Source organism: Moschus berezovskii, chromosome 9, assembly GCF_049115385.1.
Source record: "Moschus berezovskii isolate FMDL1 chromosome 9, NW_MosBer_1.0, whole genome shotgun sequence".
NCBI lineage: Eukaryota > Metazoa > Chordata > Mammalia > Artiodactyla > Moschidae > Moschus > Moschus berezovskii.
The window spans coordinates 57,348,384-57,372,442 of NC_142468.1; the positions used below are offsets into that span (position 1 = coordinate 57,348,384).

Genomic DNA, 24,059 nt, shown 5'->3' on the forward strand with positions numbered 1-24,059 from the left:
CCGCTCCAGCTACACAGGCAAGACCCCGACCGAGGTGTTTCTTATTCATCCTTCATTTATTGGTCTTTGATTAGTTGAAAACACCCCCGACTGAGGAAGCAGAGAGCCCATAATCCTGTTGAAAAAAGGACTAGGAACTAATCAAGGGTAGTCAGGGTCAGGTCCAAGTTTGCACGTTCCCTGTCCCTAAAGTGGCCTCCTTACAGGATGCCAAGTTCCAGACACTGTGCTAGGTACTTTACATGAGCTATCTAAAAAACACACTGAGTGGGCCTCAGATACTCCCATATCCATCAGCCCCTGCCCTGTGGAACTCCTAGATAAACGCTTTCTCTTCACAAAAGGAAATCAACCCTTTCCCTTCTTGGGGAAAGAAGGAATCACGGCATTATATACAGAATTTTCTGCAGTCCATTCTGCAAGAATCAGTAGTAGGTAATCCCCCAAACTCCCAGGTGTCCAAGGAACAGCAGCTCCCTGAAGTTTGCCCATCAATACTGGCCTTTCGCCTGCTGCTGAGGCAGAGGCCTGGGCTACAGAGGTGGATGAGGAGATACAGACTTCAGGAGCTCAAGTGACTTTTTAACCGCATTATGAAGGTTCCAAGCTCCACAGAGTTCAGTGTCCAAACACAACGAATGAGAACAGGTGTCGCCAGTGTCAACCAGGTCCGTAAAGGGGAGAATAATAAAGCTAGAGTGCCATACGTCATATGAAGAAAGTAGCAGGAATAAATATGCCAAATGTACAGCAGTAACATAAGTAGGTGAACAGGTATAATTTTCAAGTATTTTCCTTGACGGAGATGAGACCTGAGGCTGTGACCAAAGCACCGCTGCAGCAAAATCCAACACAGGTAAACCATCAAGGGGATGTTAAAAAACACCAGCTGGAAAGAACAGAACAGAACTATTAGCTTATTAAGCCCTGGTGGGGTCAGGTCTCACTAACACATTATTGCTGGCTCCTAAAAATATGTTGCTTTCTCTCTTGGGGGTTAACTGATCCCTTATGCTTTATTCACACTGTGTCAAAGTCGTTTATTTGCCTGCATCCTTCTGTTCACCTTAAAGGCAAGTGTCATTTCATTTCTGTTGAAGCCCTCAAATGTTTAAGGTAGAAATGAATATATATGTCTACGTACAAACACATACACACACATACATACATACATACATACAGTACTCTTTTTTTTTTTGGCAGAGTGAGGGGGGAACTTGGATATCAATATTTTTTCTTGACTTTGCATTTGTAATTGAAGTAACATAATGAATACTGGAATACAAACTAGAAGATTTAAGATTTGTAATCCAACCATAACTACAATATGAGTTTTCATTCACCAAATAATTATTGAGCACTCATTATGTGGCAGGCACCGTGCAAGGCTCTAGGCAGGGGACACACTGATGAACAAGTCAGAAAAGATGCTTCAGACAGCTTACATTCTAGGACAGAGAAGAGGAAACCAACCCCCCAAAAAAGAGGAGGGGGAAGATAATTACAGATGGTGATAAATTCAATGAAGAAAATAACTGGTTACAGGGCAACGGGAGATGGGCCCTCTGAGGTCTGAAGGACAGAAATGAGTCAGTGGAAGAGCATTCCAGGCAGAAGAATAAATAAAAAGCCCAGAGATGGGCCCATCTCCCATTACCCTCCTGTTGACCTAGAACATGATAAGGCAGGTGGAATTGGGGGCAGTCAGCAGGACCCAGATCATGTCACGGATCTGTTTTAAGCTGACAACAGGGAGACAAGAGCAACAATGGGAAACCAGTTAGGGGGTTACTGTAGTAGCCCAGGCAAGAAATAATTACTGGGGACTTCCCTGGTTCACTGCAAGAATCCACCTTGCAATGCAGGGGATGTGGGTTTGATCCCTGGTTGGGGAACTAAGATCCCTTACGCCGTGGAGCAACTACGCCCATGCACCACAACTACTGAGTGCCTGTGCTCCAGAGCCCGAGCACCACAACCGGAGCCCAAGTGCTGCAAGGAGAGGCCCCTCATGACGCAACGAAGAGCCTGCACGCTGCCATGAAGACCTGACCCAGCCAAACAGTTTTTTTAATAAAGAAATATAACTAGGTAAGAATGGTGGTAACAATGACAGAGAAAAGACATGCACAGTGCTACTTGCTGATAAACTAGACAAAAAGTGTGAGGGAAGGGGAGGAACTTAAGATGCATCCTAAATAATGTATTGAAACTGAGAAGAACTGGGGAGAAACAGGTTTGGGGATACAAATGAAAGGTTCTGTTAGAGGTATATTAAGTTGAGATTCCTGTGAGATATCTAAGGAAGATGCGAAATGCCAGTTGTATATACAGGCACCTGAGGAGGAGAGAAGAAGTCTAGGTCAGAGATACAATAGATTTATGAGCTATGGGCCTAGATGATACATAAAATCCATTCTTGGTATGCTATTTATTAAAATATGACTGTAAACCCACCTTTTGGTAAAGCTCAGATTTTAGTTGGAATAAGGATGCTCCTGTCAAAGCTATGGTTTTTCCAGTAGTTATGTATATAGATATTAGAATTGGACAATAAAGAAAGCTGAGCACCAAAGAATTGATGCTTTTGAACTGTGGTGTTGGAGAAGACTCTTGAGAGTCCCTTGGACTGCAAGGAGGTCAAACCAGTCAGTCAGTCCTAAAAGAAATCAGTCCTGAATACTCATTGGAAGGACTGATGTGAAAGCTGAAGCTCCAACACTTTGGCCACCTAATGGCGAAGAACTGACTCACTGAAAAAGACCCTGATGCTGGGAAACATTGAAGGCAGGAGGAGAAAGGGACGATAGAGGATGAGATGGTTGGATGGCATCACTGACTCGATGGACATGAGTTTCAGCAAGTTCTGGGGGTTGGCGACGGACAGGGAAGCCTGGTGTGCTGCAGTCCGTCAGATGCAAAGAGTCAGACGTGACTGAGGGACTGAACTGAACTGAAGGATGCTCCTGAGAGACAGCCTCCATCTATGTAATAGAAAACTGAACTAGACCTGGATCTCGTCACATATGAAATGCTGCTAACCAGAATATTCTGGCTTGTGGTCAGTGTTCACTAGGCAGAGATCTTCCCTACTTGTCTGCAGATCATGCTTTACTGGCCTCTTATGAGGCTATGAACTCATTTTGAACAGTGTTTTTGGATCTCTTATAAAACTTCAGATCATCACCTCAGATTTTGATCCATTAGCCCCATTAGGTGAGAACAATAAATAAATAAATTGTTAGGTAAACAGTTTTCAAACCTGGTTACAGAGGTTTGCTATGGGTCTGGGTTTTTTATTTGCGTTTGTTCTAAAGAAATCTCAATCCAAATGTAAACCTAATATATCAGTGTTTTCATAAACAAGTGAACTGCTAAGACAGCTAGATAGCTTACACTGGGTAACTGATCCACTTTTCTTGTATGTCTACTTTTCCTTTCCTCCCTCTGAAATAGTTTCCTTCTTCATTATCATAACGGATTTTGGTTTACCCAGAGGTCTATCATTTATTCTACCATAAGTCTCTTCTTTCACTGTTTGTAGATGAAAAAGCACAGTGAAACAAACAATAAAAACCTCTCTCACCTCTTATAAACCCTCCTGCCAAAAATGTATCTTAGATGCTTACAAGAGTGGTGGAAGAAAGAGCTTGGAAAGCACTATAAAAACAAATAAAACACCAAATACTAAAGACTGCCCTGCCGGTAAGTTCGGACACATGATCTGTGGTATTTAATTTGGGATTTGGGATATAATTCATAATTGTTATGCAATTAGTCCAGCAAGACCAAGATGTTCTTAAATTGTATTTCTGAATTCTTACCTGGAGAATTTCAACTATAAACGTCATACTGCCTTGTAGGAAATGTCCATCAACAAAGATCCCAAAGGAGAAGCAGCAGCCCAATTTGCCTTTAGTGATTTCACCAACAAACCATGGGCCTGAAAGAGGCAATGGACAGGAAAGGAATTTATATAACTATGACTCTGATTACACATATCACAAGATACATTTTAGGACTAATGAAGAAATATGGACAAGTCATCTATAAGCATTCATTTGCATAGCTTTTCTTCTCTGTTAATCTCTGTTGTACCCAATATCCCAGCTAACCAATTATTTGCTCTTTTGCTCCCTGTTTCTCTAGATTATAAAATTGCCTAAGTGCTATATCTGGAATAGATTCCAGTAACAGACTGGAGTACATTTACAAATTTTAGAAGATTCTATTGTAGTAATGCATTTACTTTCCTTTAAGAAGCAAAGAGGTACTCCATCGACACCATACTTAATTTTCCAGATAATTGAAATTTACTCCTTTAAGCAATAAGACTTCAACCACTTTAATCATTCTAAAATGTACTTATCTTTCTTATTAATATTAATGAATATATTTTATCCTTTTCTTGCTGACCCACAATCCTTACTTTGTACATCAACTACATACTCTGGGTTAACATGTTCATAGCTTAACTCACTTCTTTAATTTTTCAGCTGCAATGCCAGAATGACTTTTCTCTACTCCCTGTTATTATTTACTGCTCCTTCTCAATGTGCAGGCTTCTGGAACTACTATATTGTCAGGAGTGATTAAGAGATAGTCAGATTTCCCTTCTCAAAATGCAATACTATCATTTGCTGGTAAGAGTAGAGTTCAACTTTAAAAAGTCACAGGTAATTTTCTCAGATATATATTATATATACTCCATTAGATACATCTTAGTTTAAGTTTTAACCTTTAAAAATGAAACAACTTCTCCTCTTCTAATGTTTCCCTTTACAGTCAGGAAACAAATCACTTGCTTTTGTCCTAGTGGAAAACAAGTGTCTGAAACAGCCTCAACCCATCTTCTAACAAGGAAACCGACCTCCAAAGGGGAATCTGCCTTAGCTTGTTATACAAAATTGTAAAGGGTCATATTTTTATTTAACTACTTTCTGTTCTCTGGTGAGAGTAACTAATGAGGAAATAAAAGTCCAAAGATGGACTAAAAGTATAAAATATAGACTAAAGATATATTAACTCCTAAATGACTCTTGGGCTTCCCTGGTGGCTCAGAGGTTAAAGCGTCTGACTCCAATGCGGGAGACCTGGGTTTGATCCCTGGGTCGGGAAGATCCCCTGGAGAAGGAAATGGTAAACCACTCCAGTATTCTTGCCTGGAGAATCCCATGGACGGAGAAGCCTGGTAGGCTACAGTCCACGGGGTCGCAAAGAGTCAGACACGACTGAGCAACGGAAGGGGAAGGGAAATGACTCTTAGTAAAGAACATTTGTAAAAAGTTTTAAAAAGAGACTCACAGGACTTTCTGTTTCCATAAATGACTAAAGTGATTTTGTCCATATTGAGTGTAATAATTAATATGAGAAGAGTTCAGATGCCTGAACTCACTGCTTATCTCAGTTTCTCTCTCTTTTGAGCTGAGTGTTTAGGAGTCACATGGTAGTAAAGAGTCATTCAACTACATAATAGGCATTGTGCTTACTGCTGTGCATAGAGAGGAACAAGATAGATGAGACATCAATCAATATTCTAATGAGGGGAGAGAAGACATACACAGAAGATAATCACAAATTCTGACAAAGTAATGAAAGAAATAAAGGGTGGTGAACTAGAGGACAAAACTTTCATATGATCAAAGGCTGCTCTGAGGAGATGACATTTAAATGGAACTCCTGTCTTCTATTAAGTTTCTACACAAATACTGATTGTCACGGTCCTCTCGGCACCCTTGAGTTAGCGTGGTGTTGATTAAATGTGCTTTAAGTTAGGACATCTGTATCCCCCAGATCACGCCCCAGGAAATGGAGAAGTCACGTGCCAGTCACTGTGCTCCTCAGAGCCTAAATGGCTAATGTGAAAATTCTCAGTACATTCTTTGGCAGAATTCTCCACAATTTTCAGGTTTCCTAAATGACTTACCCAGCACTGTATACAGGGTCAGCAACAACACAGAATAGTAGGAGAGATTTAGTTTGCTCAAGACATGAAGGGAAAATGACGTCAAATTTATAAATCCCAGCAGTCCTAAACAGAATAAATTTGAAAAATCCAGTAAACACATTCAAAGTTCAGGTTCTTTAAAATATTTTCTAGAAGACTTCCAATGGCTATCTACTACATCTACAGCAAATCATTTGTAATATGGATGACTTGACTTTAAATCAGAAGTTGGCAGGAATTCTGGTAAGCCATTTCACTTAGAATTACAGAGAAGTTCAAAGCAATGGTGTAGTTGCAAGACACATACATACACACACACACACATAAATATTCTGTGCTCAAAAAATGATCAAGTCTTTGGTTTCCATGAGACTTAGTATCTTGGACTCTAAAATCACTGTGAATGGTGACTGCAGCCATGAAATTAAAAGACGCTTTTTCCTTGGAAGAAAAGCTATGACCAACCTAGACAGCGTATTAAAAAACAGAGACATTACTTTGCCAACCAACGTCTGTAGTCAAAGCTATAGTTTTTCCAGGAGTCACATACATATGTGAGAGCTGGACAATAACAAATGCTGAGCGCCGAAGAACTGATGCCTTCAAACTGTGGTCCTGGAGAAGACTCTTGAGAGTCCCTTGGACAGCAAGGAGTTCAAACCAGTCAATCCTGAAGGAAATCAGTCCTGAATATTCATCGGAAGGACTAATGCTGAAGATGAAGCCCCAATACTGGCCACCTGATGTGAAAAGCCAACTCACTGGAAAAGACCCTGATACTGGGAAAGATTGAAGGCAGGAGGAGAAGGGGACCACAGAGGATGAGACGGTTGGATGGCCTCACCAACTCAATGGACATGAGTCTGAGCAAGCTCCAGGAGCTGGTGATGGAGAGGGAAGCCTGGCGTGTGACAATCCACAGGGTCACACAGAGCTGGATATGAGTGAGTGACTGAACAGCAACAACTGTGCAGCATAGGGAGCTCTGCTCAATGTTCTGTGATGACCTCCATGAGGAGAGAGCCTGAGAGAGAATGGACACGTGCATGTGTTTAGCTGAATCACTGTGCTGTGTACCTGAAATACAACAGTATAAATCAAATATACTCCAATGAATTTTTTTAACTATATATATATATATATATCTCAAAGGCAAATATCAAACTTTAATCTTAAATATGAATATCTAAAGTTACCATGAGTATCTGTCCAAATATTCCCTTCCCATATGTGATGCAGCTCTTAACTCAGTTATCCTCTTACTTCAACTGAAAGGGATCCCTAAAAGATCTCCAGATTAACACCTCTTAAAATACAGTGCCAGAAAGCCAAAGCGCCAGGGCTTTATTCTGCAGCCACAGACTAGAGCATCACAGATCCTCAGCCCAGCCAGCCATTTCACTGGTCTGCGGCTGGTCGTATACCAGGTATCAGAAGACTCTGATGGGAAGCTCAGGACACACTGAGCAACACCTGAGGGCAAACTATCTAAAGGACTGGCCCCAGGGAAAGACAGCCTGATAGAAGTTAAACGGCAGGTCTTCCCTAGTAGACCAGCACGTTCATTTTACACTCATAACACTGTGCAACCCGACAGACAGTCACAGACGAAGCCTGACGCCGCGCGGCCTTTCTCACCCTGTGTGTTGCACCCTTCCTGCTCATTCCTCTCTCCTTCCAGCCTGGTACTCCTCAGGGGATGATCCACGTATCCATCCATCATCATTGTTCATTTATTTTAAATATAGCATTCTTTAGCCTGAGAGGCAGCTATGTTCTACATTTTAAGGAATGATTCTCTACTTGGACCATTCATTAGAATAACCTGGGGGAACTTTTAGAAAATACTTATGCCCAAGTCTCACCCTCCAGAGATTCTGATTTAGTTGGCCTGGCAAAAAGGGGAGTTGAGGCAGCAACCCAGGGGATTCTAGGCAGCAGGACTGAGAGATACTGCTCTGGACAGAGCCGTGCTTCTCAGCCCTACCACACACTGGGATCATCTGAGGAGCTTTAAAAAATACTGATGCTTAGGTCCTACCCACAGACATTCTGTGTAAGCACTGAAAGTACTGTGTAGACACTGCGATTTTAAAAGTTCTCCAGGGCATTCTAAGGTGTAGTCAGATTGAGAAGTGTTGTTTACAAAAAAGAACTGACCTGGAGTCAGACTCTTATTAGTTGTAAGACACTAGATAACCTACATTAACTCTGCAATCCTCAGTTTTCTAGTCTTTAAATGGGAAACAATAATACCTACCTCACAGGATTGTTGTAAGATTAAGATAATGTAAGTAAAAATACGTCGTGAATTTTAAATAACTATACAAAAATACTGGTAGTCCCACATGAGGCTGAGGCCTCCCTCAAATATTTATTTATTTACATTTTGTGCAATAATGCTTTTTGAAATTTTTCACAGAATTTTAAAAAATGTATATAAGCAGGAAAACATTCAGTAGGATATGAATACTACCTATGCAGTTAACCATCTTATGGTTTAATCTTTACCACAGTCCTCCCCTTCCCCACAATGAGTTCCTGGGATTTCATCCAAGCCAGGAAGGAATAAGGAACATTTACTTCAACAAGTGTCAATATTTATTGTCTGTAATACACAAACTCAGAGCTGGGTGCTGTAGAAAACAGAAAAGAAGTACTAAACAAGGACTCCTATATTGAGGAACTTGAGTCTGGTTGAGGAGAAAATATATACATTTGAAGTTGTGATGTAAACAAGGTGATTGGCTGGTTAAGTACAGAATTAATCCTTAGGAAGGACTCTTGGCATTAGAGACAAAAGTTCATTATGACCTGGAATGGTTGGAGAAAATGGTACGGAATAGGGAGTTTGAAGTGAACACGATAGTTTGAAGGAAGCACCTCACAGAGTTCAGGCGAAGACAGTCTGCACTGGTATTTATTTAGTCAGGAGATTATGGGATGCATAAAAGTAAGGCCTTCTAAGAATAAAAGGAACCCATGGTGACTAACCGTTATGCTCTGCATATGCTTGATACCGAAAAATAATGAGAACAATGAGCTGCATCAGCGCAATCATCACAAATATGACCCGGGCCTGCAGACAAAGAGAAATTAACATGGAACAGACATATGGATACATCTTCAGTTTTTATAAACAGCCCCATTAACACAAATGGAAACGACATCATTAGGAGAAATGACTATATAAGAAAAATATACAGTCAAAGAGAATTGAAAATCTGATGCAGCAGAGAAGATAATTATAAGTTGCCACAGAATTTGTCTTTTAAGATTTGGATACCTGGACCAACATTGAAACTAAATAATCTCATACAGTTACATAAAATCAAATTAAAATAGTCCACTTTCAGTGTACTAGGTTAAGTATACTTTGTGCTGTTTTATTTAAAGTCTTAAAAGAGTGTTACAAACTTACAGTTACAGGGGGAGGGCAGAAGGGGAGAAGGGATAGTTAGGTAGTTTGGGATGGACATGTACATATTGTTATATTTAAAGTGGAGAATCAGCAAAGACCTACTGTATAGCACAGGGAACTCTGCTCAATATTATGTAACAACCTATATGGAAAAAGAATTTGAAAAAGAATAGATACATGTAAATGTATAACTGAATCACTTTGCTGTACACTTGAAACTATCACAACACCGTTAATCAACTACACTCCAATATCAAATAAAAAGTTTTTTTAAAAAGTATAAAAGTGGAAAAAGAAAAAACCCAGTATGCAGTACACTACAAGCTGAATGGAGACTGCATTTCCTTATGCTTTCTCCACCAGGAAATCACTCACTTGAAGATTAATTCATAGTAAAGAGACATGTAATCTAAGTTCTTGTTCTCCAAGGATGGGCCCCAGGTCATCTCTGGAATCACCTTGAGCCTCTTAGGAATGCAGAGTCTCAGGCCCCATTTCAGCTCTACTAATCAGAATCAGCGTCTTATTCACATTTCCAGGTGATTCATAAGTACACCAAAGTTTTCAAAGCCTGATCTAGGTGACTATTAAAAATCACCAAAAAAAGAAAAAATAATAAATGATTTGTAAAAATGACATGCAAATGCCCATTAGGCATATTTTTAAATGTTCAATCACACAAGAAATAAAAGTATATTAAAATAATAAGTAATGCACATTAAATCTGTGAGGATATAAGAGGGTATTAAGCTATCTTTGGAAGGTGAAATGAAAGGGGCTTAAATTTTCTTCTCAACATTGTAGTGCACTTTATGTTAATACCCCGGAGAGGGAGATCTGAGGAAACTAGACTGTAAATTGCCAAAGATTCTCTGAAAGACAGTTTGACAGTGTATTAAAAACTAAAAAAACAACAAAAAAATTTATTCATTCAAGAAATACTTATTTGAGGGTCTACTTGTGTTAGGCATACCAAAAGACATTCTTGCCCTCATGGGACTTATCTTTTCATGAGGGAGAAGAGACCAAAAACAACAAATATAATAAATAATTTTAAAACCTGTGTAATTATATAAATTATATAATAAATAAATGAAGCATGTAGAATAATGTGTCCATTCTTTGATCCAACAATTCATTTCTAGAAATTTCCAAAAAAACTATTAAATGCAGAAACAAGCAATTTGTTTACAGTAGAGGGAAAAATTGGAAACAAATGCTCAACAATAGGGAAATGGTCAAATAAATTAAGGTATATCTATGACAATATAATACAGCCAATAAGCATCATTTATAAAACAAATCTGATGAAAGAAAATCATCAAAACAAATTCCTCAGTAGAAGAAATCAAATGGAAAAAGAGAATGAAAAGTATATTACCATTTTATACTAAAAACTTATATCCAAATGTAAATAAGAGAAAAATAAACAAATAGTAGAGAAATACAATGGTTCTAATGGTTAGTGTGATAAAAGAATGATGTGGGGTTCATTATACTTTATTTCTAAATTTTCCAGTTTTTCTGTATTAAGCATGTATTATTTATGTGGGAAGAAATATTTTTGAAATATCCTAATTTAGCACAGTTCCTATAATTCCCTTAGTGATCCTTGTTTTATGTCATTACTTAGAACCAGGTTCCAGAACAGGTACTACATGTCCGTGTCTCCTCTTCTTTTAATTCAAATCAATTTAAAGCCATTGTATTCTTCTAGACAGACAACTAATCTTTTAATTTGATAAGGTTCTGCTTTCTCATCACATGAGTACATTATTTATGACATTAGACCTACCAAATCTAGTAAAAACATATATAATACTAAGTTGAATTTACTCACCACAGTACAATGGTCAGTAAAGAGAATAAATGATGCCAGGGGATCAAATCTGAGATGAATATCCTCTCGAGCTGAAAATATGTGGTGAACACTCTTACTTCTTCCAGCAGAATCCTAGTATTAAGCACAATAGGAAAGCAACCCTCATGTGCAAATATGTACAATGGTCCAAGATTAAGTTTCCAATAATTTTCGTCAATTATCTCAGAATAAGTGACACCTTTTTTCATTTATTTTTGAGTCTTCCTATAAGAACTTGAATTTTTTTCCAGAGTATCTTCGTACTTTATTTTTTTTTTTCACTTTAAACTTTTTCTTTTGTACTGGGGTATAGCTGATTAACAATGTTGTGGTAGTTGCAGGTGAACATACGAGCACTTCAAATAAAACTTCTTTTAAACTTTGTAATTCTAGATTTGAATTGGAAATACCAGTGTATATCACAAAGTAGTCTTAAAAAAAAATCTGTATTTCCCTTTGTTTATTGAAAAGACATAAAAACAGTAATGAGCTAGCTGGGCTAGTGCCCAGATTTGGTCTCAAAATAAAATTCCCCACTACAAGAAACCAATGGTCTTTAGAGAAATAGCTGATTCCAATTCTTTTTTTTTTTAATTTATTTATTTTAATTTTTGAGTAAGAAATGCATGAGGGCTTGGAACATCTTTGTACCAGAAAGCAAGAAAATGTAACAAGGACTATTAGGCTTGTATCAGAGGACTTAGTGGCCAACTTAAAGAGGCTCCTACTAGCCAAAGATGGGACGACTGAGCATCAAAAAAACATAAATGCAATGGAGTGAAACATACCAACCACGTTTTTTTAAACTATGACTTCTTAATGATACTAAAAGACTCATTTGGTTACCTTTGGCAGACGGTAGAGAACTCATCATTCTGAAAGCAGGTTTAGAAAAGGGAAGGTGGAGGATGAATGAAGACTTTATCCTGCCTTTCCCGTATGAACTCTGTATCTGGGTATCAAATAGGTGAGGCAGATTTTTTCTTTATGGGAATCTTCTAATTAATACTCATATAAGTAAGAGTGGCAATTTGAATATCACCATTTTATAACTCCAATGAAATAATGTATCTAGTCCCAGACTCTCAGTAGGTGCTAGAATTCCCACAGTGAAAAGCTGGTTGGGTACTTCATAATGAATGGAGGATAAGCCAGCAATGTGCTGGCACTGACTTGTCTGACAAGGGCCAATTGCTACACGTTCAGGAACATTGCAGACCAGCTAATGTGTTGGTAGCTTAAAACCAGCTACAGGAGGAATATTTATACTATGGAAATTGGGATAAATCAAGTTCCTCCCTTCAAATATGCCCCAAGTTAGTAGCTAAACATTTACCAGCACACCACTGTGTAGGGTCAACAATATCTACATACAGTGATCAATTTTGATATTGTTAAAAGAAAGACAACCAGATATTATAGACTTCTGATAAAAGCATAAAACACCAAAGGAAGTATTCCAGCCAAAAAACAGACTCAAATATGATCAAAAATTAAAATATAACTACCAGTTATAGAAACTAGAGGGGATGGAGAATCATACTACATAATACCACATGGATACAAACGGCAAAAGTCCAGAATACAGAAACACTAGAGGATAAAAGGTCCAGTTTCCAAAGTAAACAAATTGCAAGGGGGAAAAAGGAAGGAGGATGGAAAGGTAACCTACAGATTAAGAAACTAAAAAGACAAATCAGCTAAATGCAATATTTGAGCCTTGTCTGAATTCCGATTTGAACCAACCAAATGCAATATAAATGACAAAATGGGAAAACTGGAACATTAGCTAACTAGTTTGAAATTAAGGTATAAGTGTTAATTTTTCAGGTGTGATATGGTATTATCATTACTTTTTAAAAATAGTTATCTTTTAGTGATACATACTACATATTAATATTTACACAGATGAAATAACATTGTAGTACACGAAGAAGTAGATGGGGTATACATGAAACAAGACTGTTCATGAGTTGATAATCTTTAAAGTTGGGTGATTCGTTAAAGTTGGGAATTCATTATAGTATTATCTCTTGAATTTATTTAAAAAATTCCCTATCATGAAAAGCTTTAAACTAGCAAAAAGAACTTGCACTGGTGTTTATCAAACTTTTATTTCTCAAATGTTCTTACTCTGAATTACATATTCTCGGTTTTTTTTTTTTTTTAGTTCTTATTTAAATGCAGGGATTCTCTTTGAGAGAGATTTCTAGAGTTTACTCTTTAAATTGGCAAAGCAGGCACAATAATCTTACATTCTGGTTTTCAAACTTTAGTGCACATCAGAATCACCTGGAGGGATTGTCAAAACATAGGGTTAGCTTCCATCTCCAGAGTGTCTGATTCATAGGTTTGAGATGGGACTTCTAATGAGTTTCCAGGTGATGTTGATGCTACTACTTCAGGAACCACACTGAGAACTGATTGAAAGGTCTATTTGGTACTAGGTTGCCTGGAAATGTACAGATATTCAATAAATACATGCATAGATAAAATAAATCAGTGTCTTCTCCCATGAAGTTTTCTCTCAGACTTATCTATATGTAAACTATATTTGTAAATACAAATATCTATATGTAAACTATATAAACTTATACATAAACTTATCTATATGTAAACTATATGTAAATCTGTATGTAAAAGGACAGAATTTTCTCATTGATGAATAAGGGGACTAGGTTCCCTATTTTAGTATTCAGTAGACTAATTTCGACTGTGAAGAAAGCTGATCGCCGAAGAATCGATGCTTTTGAACTGTGGTGTTGGAGAAGACTCTTGAGAGTCCCTTATACTGCAAGGAGATCCAACCAGTCCATTCTAAAGGAGATCAACCCTGGATGTTCATTGGAGGGACTGATGCTAAAGCTGAAACTGCAATACTTTGGCCACCTCATGCGACGAGTTGACTCACTGGAAAAGACTCTGATGCTGGGAAAGGTTGGGGGCGGGAGGAGAAGGGGACGACCGAGAATGAGATGGCTGGATGGCATCACCGACTCTGTGGACATGAGTTTGAGTGAACTCCGGGAGTTGGTGATGGACAGGGAGGCCTGGCGTGCTGTGATTCATGGGGTCGCGGAGAGTCGGACACGACTGAGCGACTGAACTTAACTGAACTGAACTGAGACTAATTTCTTAGAATTATATTCATATAGACAGAAAACAGATCAGTGGTTGCCTTAAATGGGGGTAGAAGGAAAGCAGTTGCAAAAGGACATAAGAAGACTTTTCAGGGAGACAGATGGTATTGATTGTAGGAATGGTTTCAAGGATGTGTAAGTAAGTCAAAACTCACCAAACTGTACTCTTAAATAGATGGGGTTTTAAATATAAATTACATCTCAAAAATGTAAGAAATATGAAACATATAAAAATATATGTTATTTCACATTTTTACTAAGGATTCAACTAAGCAGGCAGGAATGTTTTGAGGAAAGTGAACTATGGTTTCTTCCTTATAAAACAAGCAATCCAAAGATTTGGGAGTTCTACATTCCTACAAGGAGCAGGTCTCCTGTGGTTGCTCTCACTTCTTCCCCGTGACTGTAAAGATAGGGAACAATTTATTCTATGTGTACTTATATCTTCAAGTCGTTTTAAAAATAAGTCAACTTCTAATATGAAAGACATTAAGGAGAGCATCTCCTCCTTCCACATCCTACCCATGAGTTTCTTCTTCCTTCTAAGCAGATGGGTAGCACTGCAAAGTGCCTTCTCCTGTTTCCTCATCTATGAACTGGGGATAAAACTTACAACATGGAACATTGCTACATGGATTTAGTAAAAAAAAAAAAAAAATCCTAAGTGTCTTAGAAGAAGCTCAGTAAATAGCTCCTTCCTGCTCAAAATCCTTCTCTGAGGCACACATATAAAAAAGATGAGACTAATTACATGTGTTTTCTGAAGGATTACTCGGCAATCTTCAAACTCAGACTTAACATTAAAAGATCAGCTTCAAACTGTCATCAAACCATAGTGAGGTAGAGATTGACAGGTTTTTTTTCAAGAAACTAATTTTTTAGCACAGTCTATCACCTAACGCATTTCAGTGTATTGATAAAACTGCTCTATTTTGGTAATGATGATCACTTTCTACTCTGGCAGGTCTGCTGAATTAAATGCCCCACAAGTTGAATCACAAAAGGGATAGGCAGGCAGTCACTGCACACCCTATCAATGCCCACTCCTCCCCCAAAAAATCTCTTTGATGCCTTGAAAATTCTCTATCCTAGGCTTTCAAAATAGTAAAAATAATTTTTTTACTATGTGTACTTATATCTTCAAGTCATTTTAAAATAAGCCAACTTCTAATATGAAAGACATTAAGGAGAGCATCCCCTCCTTCCACATGAGTACAGCAATCAAAGGTGTGGACACATAAATACATGTTTTCTGACTTATTCTATTATCTTTAGGTATATTGGGGAAATTCTGGCCAAAGTTGGAAGAAAGCAAAAGAATGATTCCCTGGGATTAAAAAAGAGGGAACTGTAGTTGGTAGTTGCACACTCATGTTCTCTGCCCAGTTTTCAGTCTAACAGCAGAATTGCTCCTGAGTGGATATGTTCAGAACATATTAAATCCAGTGTATTCAAAATTTTTTACTTAGTTTCATCTTAATCAACTGACTAAAAAAAAAAAAATCAAAGTTCAATGTGGCTACTAATCATTTACATACCAAGTTGAAAATTACTAACTTACCTGAACGATTACTTCTATGTTATGTGTCTTATTACTGTAGTTTCTCGGGTTCCACTTTAGTATGAAAATAGGACCAGACAAATGACTAGCTTGTCCTAAATGAACTCCATCAATCTTAACTGCAACTGAAGTAATGGAGGATAAGGAAAAGGCCAAGACTCTAAAATGAAAGCATAAATGCATGGTTTTAGGTATTTGCCATTGTTTCTATAAAGAAGAATAACCCTGTTATAACCTGAAAAGATGTAAGTATAGTAAACCTTCTGTCGGTTGATCTTCAGGTTCCTGAGATGTGGAACCTGTGGATTCAACCAACCATGGATTGAAAATATTCAAAAAAGATAAATTTCACAAAACTTGCATTTGCCTTGCACCAGCAACTATTTACACAGAAGTTACACTGTATTAGGTATTATTAAGTAATCTGTTATTGTTCAGTCACTAAGTTGTATCCAACTCTTTTGCAACCCCATGGAATATGGCCCAGCAGATCCTTTGTCCATGGGATTTCCCAGGCAAAAATACTGGAGTGGGTTGCCATTTCCTTCTCCAGGGGATCTTCCCAACCCAGGGATTGCACAAGCATCTCCAGCATTGCAGGCAGATTCTTTACCACTGAGCCACCAGAAAAGTCCATAGGTAATCTAGGTAAGATTTGAAGTATAGGTTATAGGCAAATACTACACCATATTACATAAGGGACTTGAGCATCTGAAGACTCTGGTATTTGCAGGGGGTCCTGGAATCAATCTCGCAGAGATACTGAAGGGCAACTGTAAAATAGACCATTACACTCTGCAACTGTTCATACAACACTATTCATATGAGCTGATTTCTTTTTAAACGGTGGCTTCTGGAGTTGTATAACTCAGCAAACCTGAAAAGGTGAGAAATTAGAAACTACTCTAAATCTAAATCTGATATCCAGCTCCTATCAAAAAACATAACCGAGAGATATATGTTCCACTTACCTAGTAATCAAAAGAAATAAAACAGCTTAGTACCCGTTTTTTCCAGAATAATGAGTAAATATTTTTAAAAGTACAGTATCCAATAATGATAAGAGTTCTGTGAAACCTGCACTCCTATTTCTTGGTAACATTATAAATTAGTACCTGTTTTAGAAAATAATCAGGTTCCTTGTACACTGCTGGTGAGAATGTGAAATGACACAGCCACTATGGAAAACAGTATGGCAGTTTCTCAAAAAATTAAACAGAATTACCAAATGATCCAGCAATTCCACTTCTGAATATATACCCAAAAGAACGGAAAGCAGTGACTGGAACACATATATTTATACACACGTTCATAGCATTATTCACAATAGTGAAAAGGTGGAAGCAAAAGTGTCTATCAACAGATGAATAGGCTGGTAGGTTTAGTTGCTCAGTTCAGTTTGGTTCAGTTCAGTCGCTCAGTCGTGTCCAACTCTTTGCAACTCCACGAATCACAGCATGCCAGGCCTCCCTGTCCATCACCAACTCCCGGAGTTCACTCAAACTCATGTCCATCGAGTCATGTCCAGCTCTTTTGCAACCCCATGGACTATAGCCCACCAGGCTCCTCTGTCCTTGGGACTCTCCAGGCAAGAATACTGGAGTGGGTTGCCATTTCCTTCTCCAGGGGATCTTCCTGATCCAGGGATCGAACTTGAGTCTCCTGCATTGCTAGCAGACTCTTTGACAACTGAGCCACCTCAACAGATGAATGGATAAGCAAAATATGGTATATACTTGCAATGCAATAATATTCAGTCTTAAAAAGGAAGAAGATTCTGACACATGCTTCAAAATTGGTGAAGACAGAATTCCTTGGTGGCACAGTGGATAATAATCTGCCTCCTGATGCAGGGGACATGGGTTCAATCCCTGGTCTGGGAACATTCCTCGTGCCTCAGAGCAACTAAGCCATTACACAACTTGTAGGCCGTAACTACTGAAGCCTGTGCACCTAGAGCGTGTGCTCCACAACAAGAGAAGCCACTGGAGTGAGAAGCCTGCACATCACCAACTAGAGGGTAGCCCCAGCCCGCTCCAACTAGAGAAAGCCCATGCAGCAATGAAGACCCAACGCAACCAAAAAGAAACAAATAAATCTTTAAAAAAAAATTGGTGAAGACATTAAATGAAAGAAGCCAGTCACCAAAGGCCAGATATATGATTCTCCTATATGAGGTACCTAAAGTAGTCAAGTTCATAGAGACGAAAAGTAGAATCATGGTTGCTGGGGGCTGCGGGGAGGGAGAATAGGGAGTTAGTGTTGAATGGGTACAGAGTTACAGTTTTGGAAGATAAAACAAATGGTGGTGATGGTTGTACAACAATATGAAAGTACTGTACACTAAAAATGGTTAACATGGGAAATTTTATGTATATTTTACCAAATTTTTTTTAAAAGAGTAATGATTTTAGTTGCAAAAAAATAAAGTAGTTAGAAAACCTTTATCAACAGTCACAAAGGAATTCAAACTATTTCAGCTGGAATCTCATTTCTAGAACTCTATCGAAAGCAATTATTCAAATGAAGGAAGAATCTGTATGCATCAGATGTTCATCCTCAAACTAGAAGAAAATCTAAAAGTTCACCAGGAAGATAGGAAAATAGTTATATATACTATGATCCATTCTCTCTGTTGACAGAAAAAAGGTAGGAATTAGAATATACTGTACTGTATGATTATGACTATGTAAATACATGCCTGAAAGAGAATGTCTGAGAAAGAAAACTCATGTTAACAATAGTTCTATTAGGGGGTGGGGGATGGGACAGAAATACACATATAATCCCATTACCCTATTTTCCAAAAGTTATGTCATGCTACTTTGCAAAATAAAATTTTATAAAGTATATTAAAACAAGTGTCCTTATGTTTGCAAAAGGTTATAAGTCTCTTTCCAAAAGGAATGGTAATGTTTCATTACGATTCTATTTAATACTACTCAGCCATAAAAAAGAACAAAATAATGCCACTTTCAGGAACATGGATGCAACTAGAGATTATCACCATAAGTGAAGTAAGTCAGAAAGATAAAGACAAATACTCTATGATATCACTTATATGTGGAATCTAAAACACAACACAAAGGAACTTATCTATGAAACAGAAACAGAATCAGGGACATAGAGATAGAATGACAAGGGGGAGGGGAGTGGGAGAGGGTTGGACTGGTATATATAGAATAGAGAAACAACAAGGTCCTACTGTACAGCACAGGAAACTATATTCAATATCTTGTGATAAACCATAATGGAAAAGAAAATGAAACAGAATGTATATAAATGTGTAACTGAATCACTTTGCTGTACAGGAATAATTGACACAACATTGTAATTCAACTAGACTTCAATAAAAAATAAGTTGGGACCTCCCTGGATGTCCAGTGGTTAAGACTCCATGCTTTCACTGCAAGGGACATAGGTTCAATCCCTGGTTGGGAAACCAGGATCTCCCATGCTGCACAGCAGAGCCAGAAAAAATTAAAAAAGAAAAAATATTCCATTGACATATACTGTCAAATTCATATGCCAAATGAATTTTCAATTCCATAAGATTTATACAGTTTTTGCTTTTTTGAAAGGCTATGCAGCAAAATGTTAAAATATATATTTCTGATCTATGATATAAATTTGTTACAGTAGGATACAAATGAATAGATACATTATGATTATGGCAATGTAAAAACATGCATATACAAAAGGTGGAATAAAAGACAAACAATAATGGTAGAATTGTGGGTTTCTAAATTTTTTTTTAATTTCAGCAGCTTAACTATTTTTTAAGCTGAATGGGAATGAAATAGTAGGCAATGTATATAATGTTTAGACTGTTGATAAAACTAAAGTGGGGCATCTCACAGCTTTCACATGAGAATGCAATCACAACGTTGACTTATTCTCCATCCATAACAAACTAAAAGTAAATTCTGAAAAATTGCTACATACCTGATGTGTGTTGAGTGAAGGAGTCTTTCTAGCGGTTCATGTTTAGCAGAACTATAGAGAAGTGACTTAGGATTAGTGATAAGAACCACAGGCCACTCGCCAAAGATCAAATCTGCAAAGCTAAAGAGGTCATGATCAAAAGCAAAGATCTGGTACCTAGAGACCAGAGAACAATGAGGTAATTTACTCATTTCATATTTTAAGAGGGACTGAAGGATAAAAACAGAACAAAGGTAAAAATATAAAATTATACTTTCTGAGATGACTTATTGGAATGCAGAGTAAAAACATGGTCCGTGTTTCTTTCCTTGAGCCTTTCACGTTTACATTTTGTCATACGTGACATTTGTCACAATCGGAATCTGATTGAAACAATGAATTTTCACTGTGTCCTAAAATAATGCCTGGTATATAGCATGTACTCTTAATTTTTAAATAAATGTTTATTGAATTAAATCATTTGATTTCTATACTTTAAGACTATTTTGAACCTAAAATATTCATCATAAGCCTAACATCTAACATTCTTCATCCTATTAACAATGCTACATAAAATATTAAAATGAGCACAATTAGAAACCTTTAAGTCTTCTTTAAAACATTTATTTCTATAATTTCAAAGAAAATAGCAAAAGTTAAGTGGTTTTGATTTTCTAAATGCACATTGGAAGGTATAACTACTCATTAAAGAGTAAGCAAAGTTTTGTATTTTCTAACTTTTAAAACTAAGGAGAAAAATGATTAGCTATGGCTGAAACAATAGTGCTCACCAAATGTTCCACGTGCTCCCCTGCATTTCCCAGTCTCCCTGGTATTAGGTTGGGACCATGTGACTAGTTCTTGCCAATGGGCTGTGAAAAGAAGTGACATGTATCACACTTCTGGTCCAAAGTACTTAAGAGTGGATATGAGTTTTCCATGCTCTCTTCCCTGCCCTGGAATTGAGGTGTTGAAATAGTCACGTTATGAGATGGAGGAAGTCTGAATCCCAGAGTTACCCTGTGGCTGTGAATTTCCCTGACTCATACTATGAGTCATACTCCCAGTATGAGTTTACAAAAATGAAAAACAAAACTAATATCTGTTGGGTTAAGCCACTGATATTTCTAGATGTATCTGCATACACAACAAAGCCTAGTCTAATATTACTAATATACTAACTATTTTTAAAAACTCTTCCAGGGAATTTCCTAGCAGTTCAATGGCTAGGATTCTGCACTTTCTTTTGCTGAGGGCATCGGTTCAGTCCCTGGTTGGGAAACTAAGATCCCACAAGCAGCACAGTGAAACTGGGGAAAAAAAAAAAACAAACTCTTCTATTGTACTAATACATAATATTAGGGCAAGGCAGCTGGATGGCATCACTGACTCAATGGACATGAATTTGAGCAAGTTCCAGGAGATGGTGAAAGACAGGGAAGCCTGGCATGCTGCAGTCTATGGGGTCACAAAGAGTTGGATACGACTGAGTGACTGAACAATACATATTAAAATTTAAATATTTATAAGGGCAGATAAAGGTTAGTTTCTTTCAGTAAGACAAACTCTAGGTAAAACCCTAGGGTGGAACACAGGAGAGCAGGTGGGAAGAGAAAGAAAGGAAATGGTTTCATAATTAACATGACTTAACTTGTAACTGTAGCATATATAAGAAATCGAGAAGTTGAACAAGGTTTAGGAAGGCTACCTGGTAAAAAGCAATTCTGGTCCAGCCCACAGCCTCACCATCATGAACAGGCAGGTCTTAGTTCAAAGTAATTACAGTTGCCAAATAATTAGAGGCTTCAAGCTTAGCTCTTACACAGTTTCTAGAAAAGCCAACTGAAATGAATAAGTACTTTCCAAGATATAAAACTGCTTTTTAATTAATGGAAGTACAGCTGACCCTTGAACAATGCAGGGGTTAGGGGCACCAACCCCCAAGCAGTCGAAAATCTAAGTATGACTTCCCAGCCACACCTCCACAACCTCAGTTCTGCACCCATGGATTCAACTAACCACAGATTGTGAGGTACTGTAGTAAGTACTTTGTGAAAAAAATCCGAGTATACGTGGACCTGCACAGTTCAGACTGTGCTGTTCAAAGGTCAACTGTAGTTAAAAGTAGCAAGATAACATTCAGCTTAACAAATATTTACTGAGTATCTAATATCTTCATAGCACTGGGTTTAACAAAGTTAAATAGCAGTTGATATAAAACAATGAGATGGTAGTTATCTATATTTGCACTTAAATAGTTATTCTCAAATATATACTGCATTCTTCTCAATAAATATACATTCAACTATACTGTACGCTTTTGATGAATAAGTTATGTTTCTCTTCAAAACACTCTAACCCTAGAACTACCATATGATCCAGCACTTCCACTCCTGGGTATATATCCAATTTGAAAAGATACATGCACCCCAATGTTCATAGCAGAATTATTTACAACTGCCAAGATATGGAAGCAACCTAAGTGTCCATCAACATAAAAATGGATAAAGATATGGTATATATACAATGGAATAATACTCAGCCATAAAAAAGAATGGAATTTTGCCATTTGTAACAATGATGGACTTGGAGGGTAGTATGCTAAGTGAATAAATCAGACAGAGAAAGGCAAATACCGTATAAGATCACTTATATGTGCAATCTAAAAACTACAACAAACGAGGGAATATAATGAAAAAGAAACAGACTTATAGATAAAGAGAATAAACTGGTGGTTACCATTGGGGAGAGGAAAGAAAGGAGGAGCAAGATAGAAGCAAGGGGTTAAGAGGTACAAACTATTACATATAAAGGAAGCTATGGGATATTGTGCAACACAGGGAATATAGCCAATATTTTGTAATAATAATTGAGTATAACTTTTAAAAACTGTGAATCACTATATTGTATACCTGTAACTTATACAATATTATACAACTATACTACAATTTTAAACATGCTTAATAATAATAATTTTTAAAAGACTTTAACCTTAATAAAAACCAACTGTAATCTATTTGAAGAACTTAAATCACTAATATATTGCAGCAGTAAATAGAAAGGCAAATACAAAATTTAGGGAAAGATATGACATATTTCTAGCCCGAATGTTTCTCAAAGTATAGTCTTTTGAGCACTTGGTAGACTTTTTAAAAAAAAAAGTAGTTTCTTGTGTCCTAACCCAGACCAACACAGCCAAAATCTCTAGAGTGAGGGCCTGGTAATCTTTATTTTTCATAAGTTCTTCTAAGAGCTTGTGTACACTGCCATTTGAAAACTATTTCCGAGAGGATGCATTTGAAACTCCAATGTAACATAGCAATGGCAAACATAACTGCCACAACAAGGTTTCTGCATAAGGATAAAGACTGCCAGATATATATTTCCCTTCAAAAACAGAGAGATATCACCAAGTTTTTCCTTAACTGGGATCACTCATGGTAGTGATCAGAAAACTATTATTGCTTTAGCAAAACTTACACGTATAAGCTGTATTTTGTGGCGTAGTTCCCTTACCTTCTGTTATCCTTCCAGTCTCCTAGCTCAAGTTCCAAAGTGCCCTGGAAGTGACGAGTGTGCAAAACAGGCATGAGTCCACCAAGGGTATGAAGATGCCCACACAAATAAGCTGTAGCTAAACTAACCAATAAAAAGCAAATGAAATAAATGAACAAAGATAGCTTGTGATGCCAAGTTAATAAAAATACCTCTTTAGAAAAGCAAAATAGGTAGAAAACAGAAAAGACCTAAAAACAATCTTGATTTTGGAAGCCTGTCTCACCTCATTATTGACCGAAGTCCTGGTGATGGAGAAAAGACAGTGGATGTTGTAAAGTGTCCAAACCAAACACTGTGGTTGCTCCAGCTACTTTCCTTGGCCAGTAACAAAAGCGCCTCCATCTGTTTCTGAAATCAGAGAAAAGTAGGAGGCGCTTTAACGAGGGCTCAGGCTGCAATCTAATGTCAATGGATTATACAACTGCCTTGAGGTTTTATAATAAGTATATTATGTCTAAGGCTTAAACTTGACTAATCAATGACCTGTATGGACCTCTGTAAGTTTCAAACTGTTTAAACATACATTATAATTCATTTGATCCTAAAAATAAGTTTGCACTAACTAGGACAGGGATTATTCCCATTTGACAGATCAGGAAACAGAAATAAAGAATAATCTTTAAATTACATAAATTTCTTTCTTTACT

At 37.4% G+C, this 24,059-nt stretch overlaps 1 protein-coding gene across 1 annotated transcript; it reads right to left on the reverse strand.

The window, feature by feature from the left end:
* Positions 1-90: 90 nt before the first annotated feature.
* LOC129563235 (transmembrane protein 62-like) lies at positions 91-23,488 on the reverse strand. Its single transcript, XM_088840299.1, has 7 exons — positions 23,371-23,488; positions 19,876-19,926; positions 15,931-16,090; positions 11,209-11,322; positions 8,942-9,026; positions 3,825-3,943; positions 91-889 (listed from the first exon to the last, which is right to left on the reverse strand). The coding sequence occupies exons 1-7, from the start codon at positions 23,442-23,444 to the stop codon at positions 563-565; spliced, it is 930 nt and encodes a 309-aa protein (XP_088696425.1). The 5' UTR covers positions 23,445-23,488; the 3' UTR covers positions 91-562.
* Between the last annotated feature and the right edge of the window lie 571 nt (positions 23,489-24,059).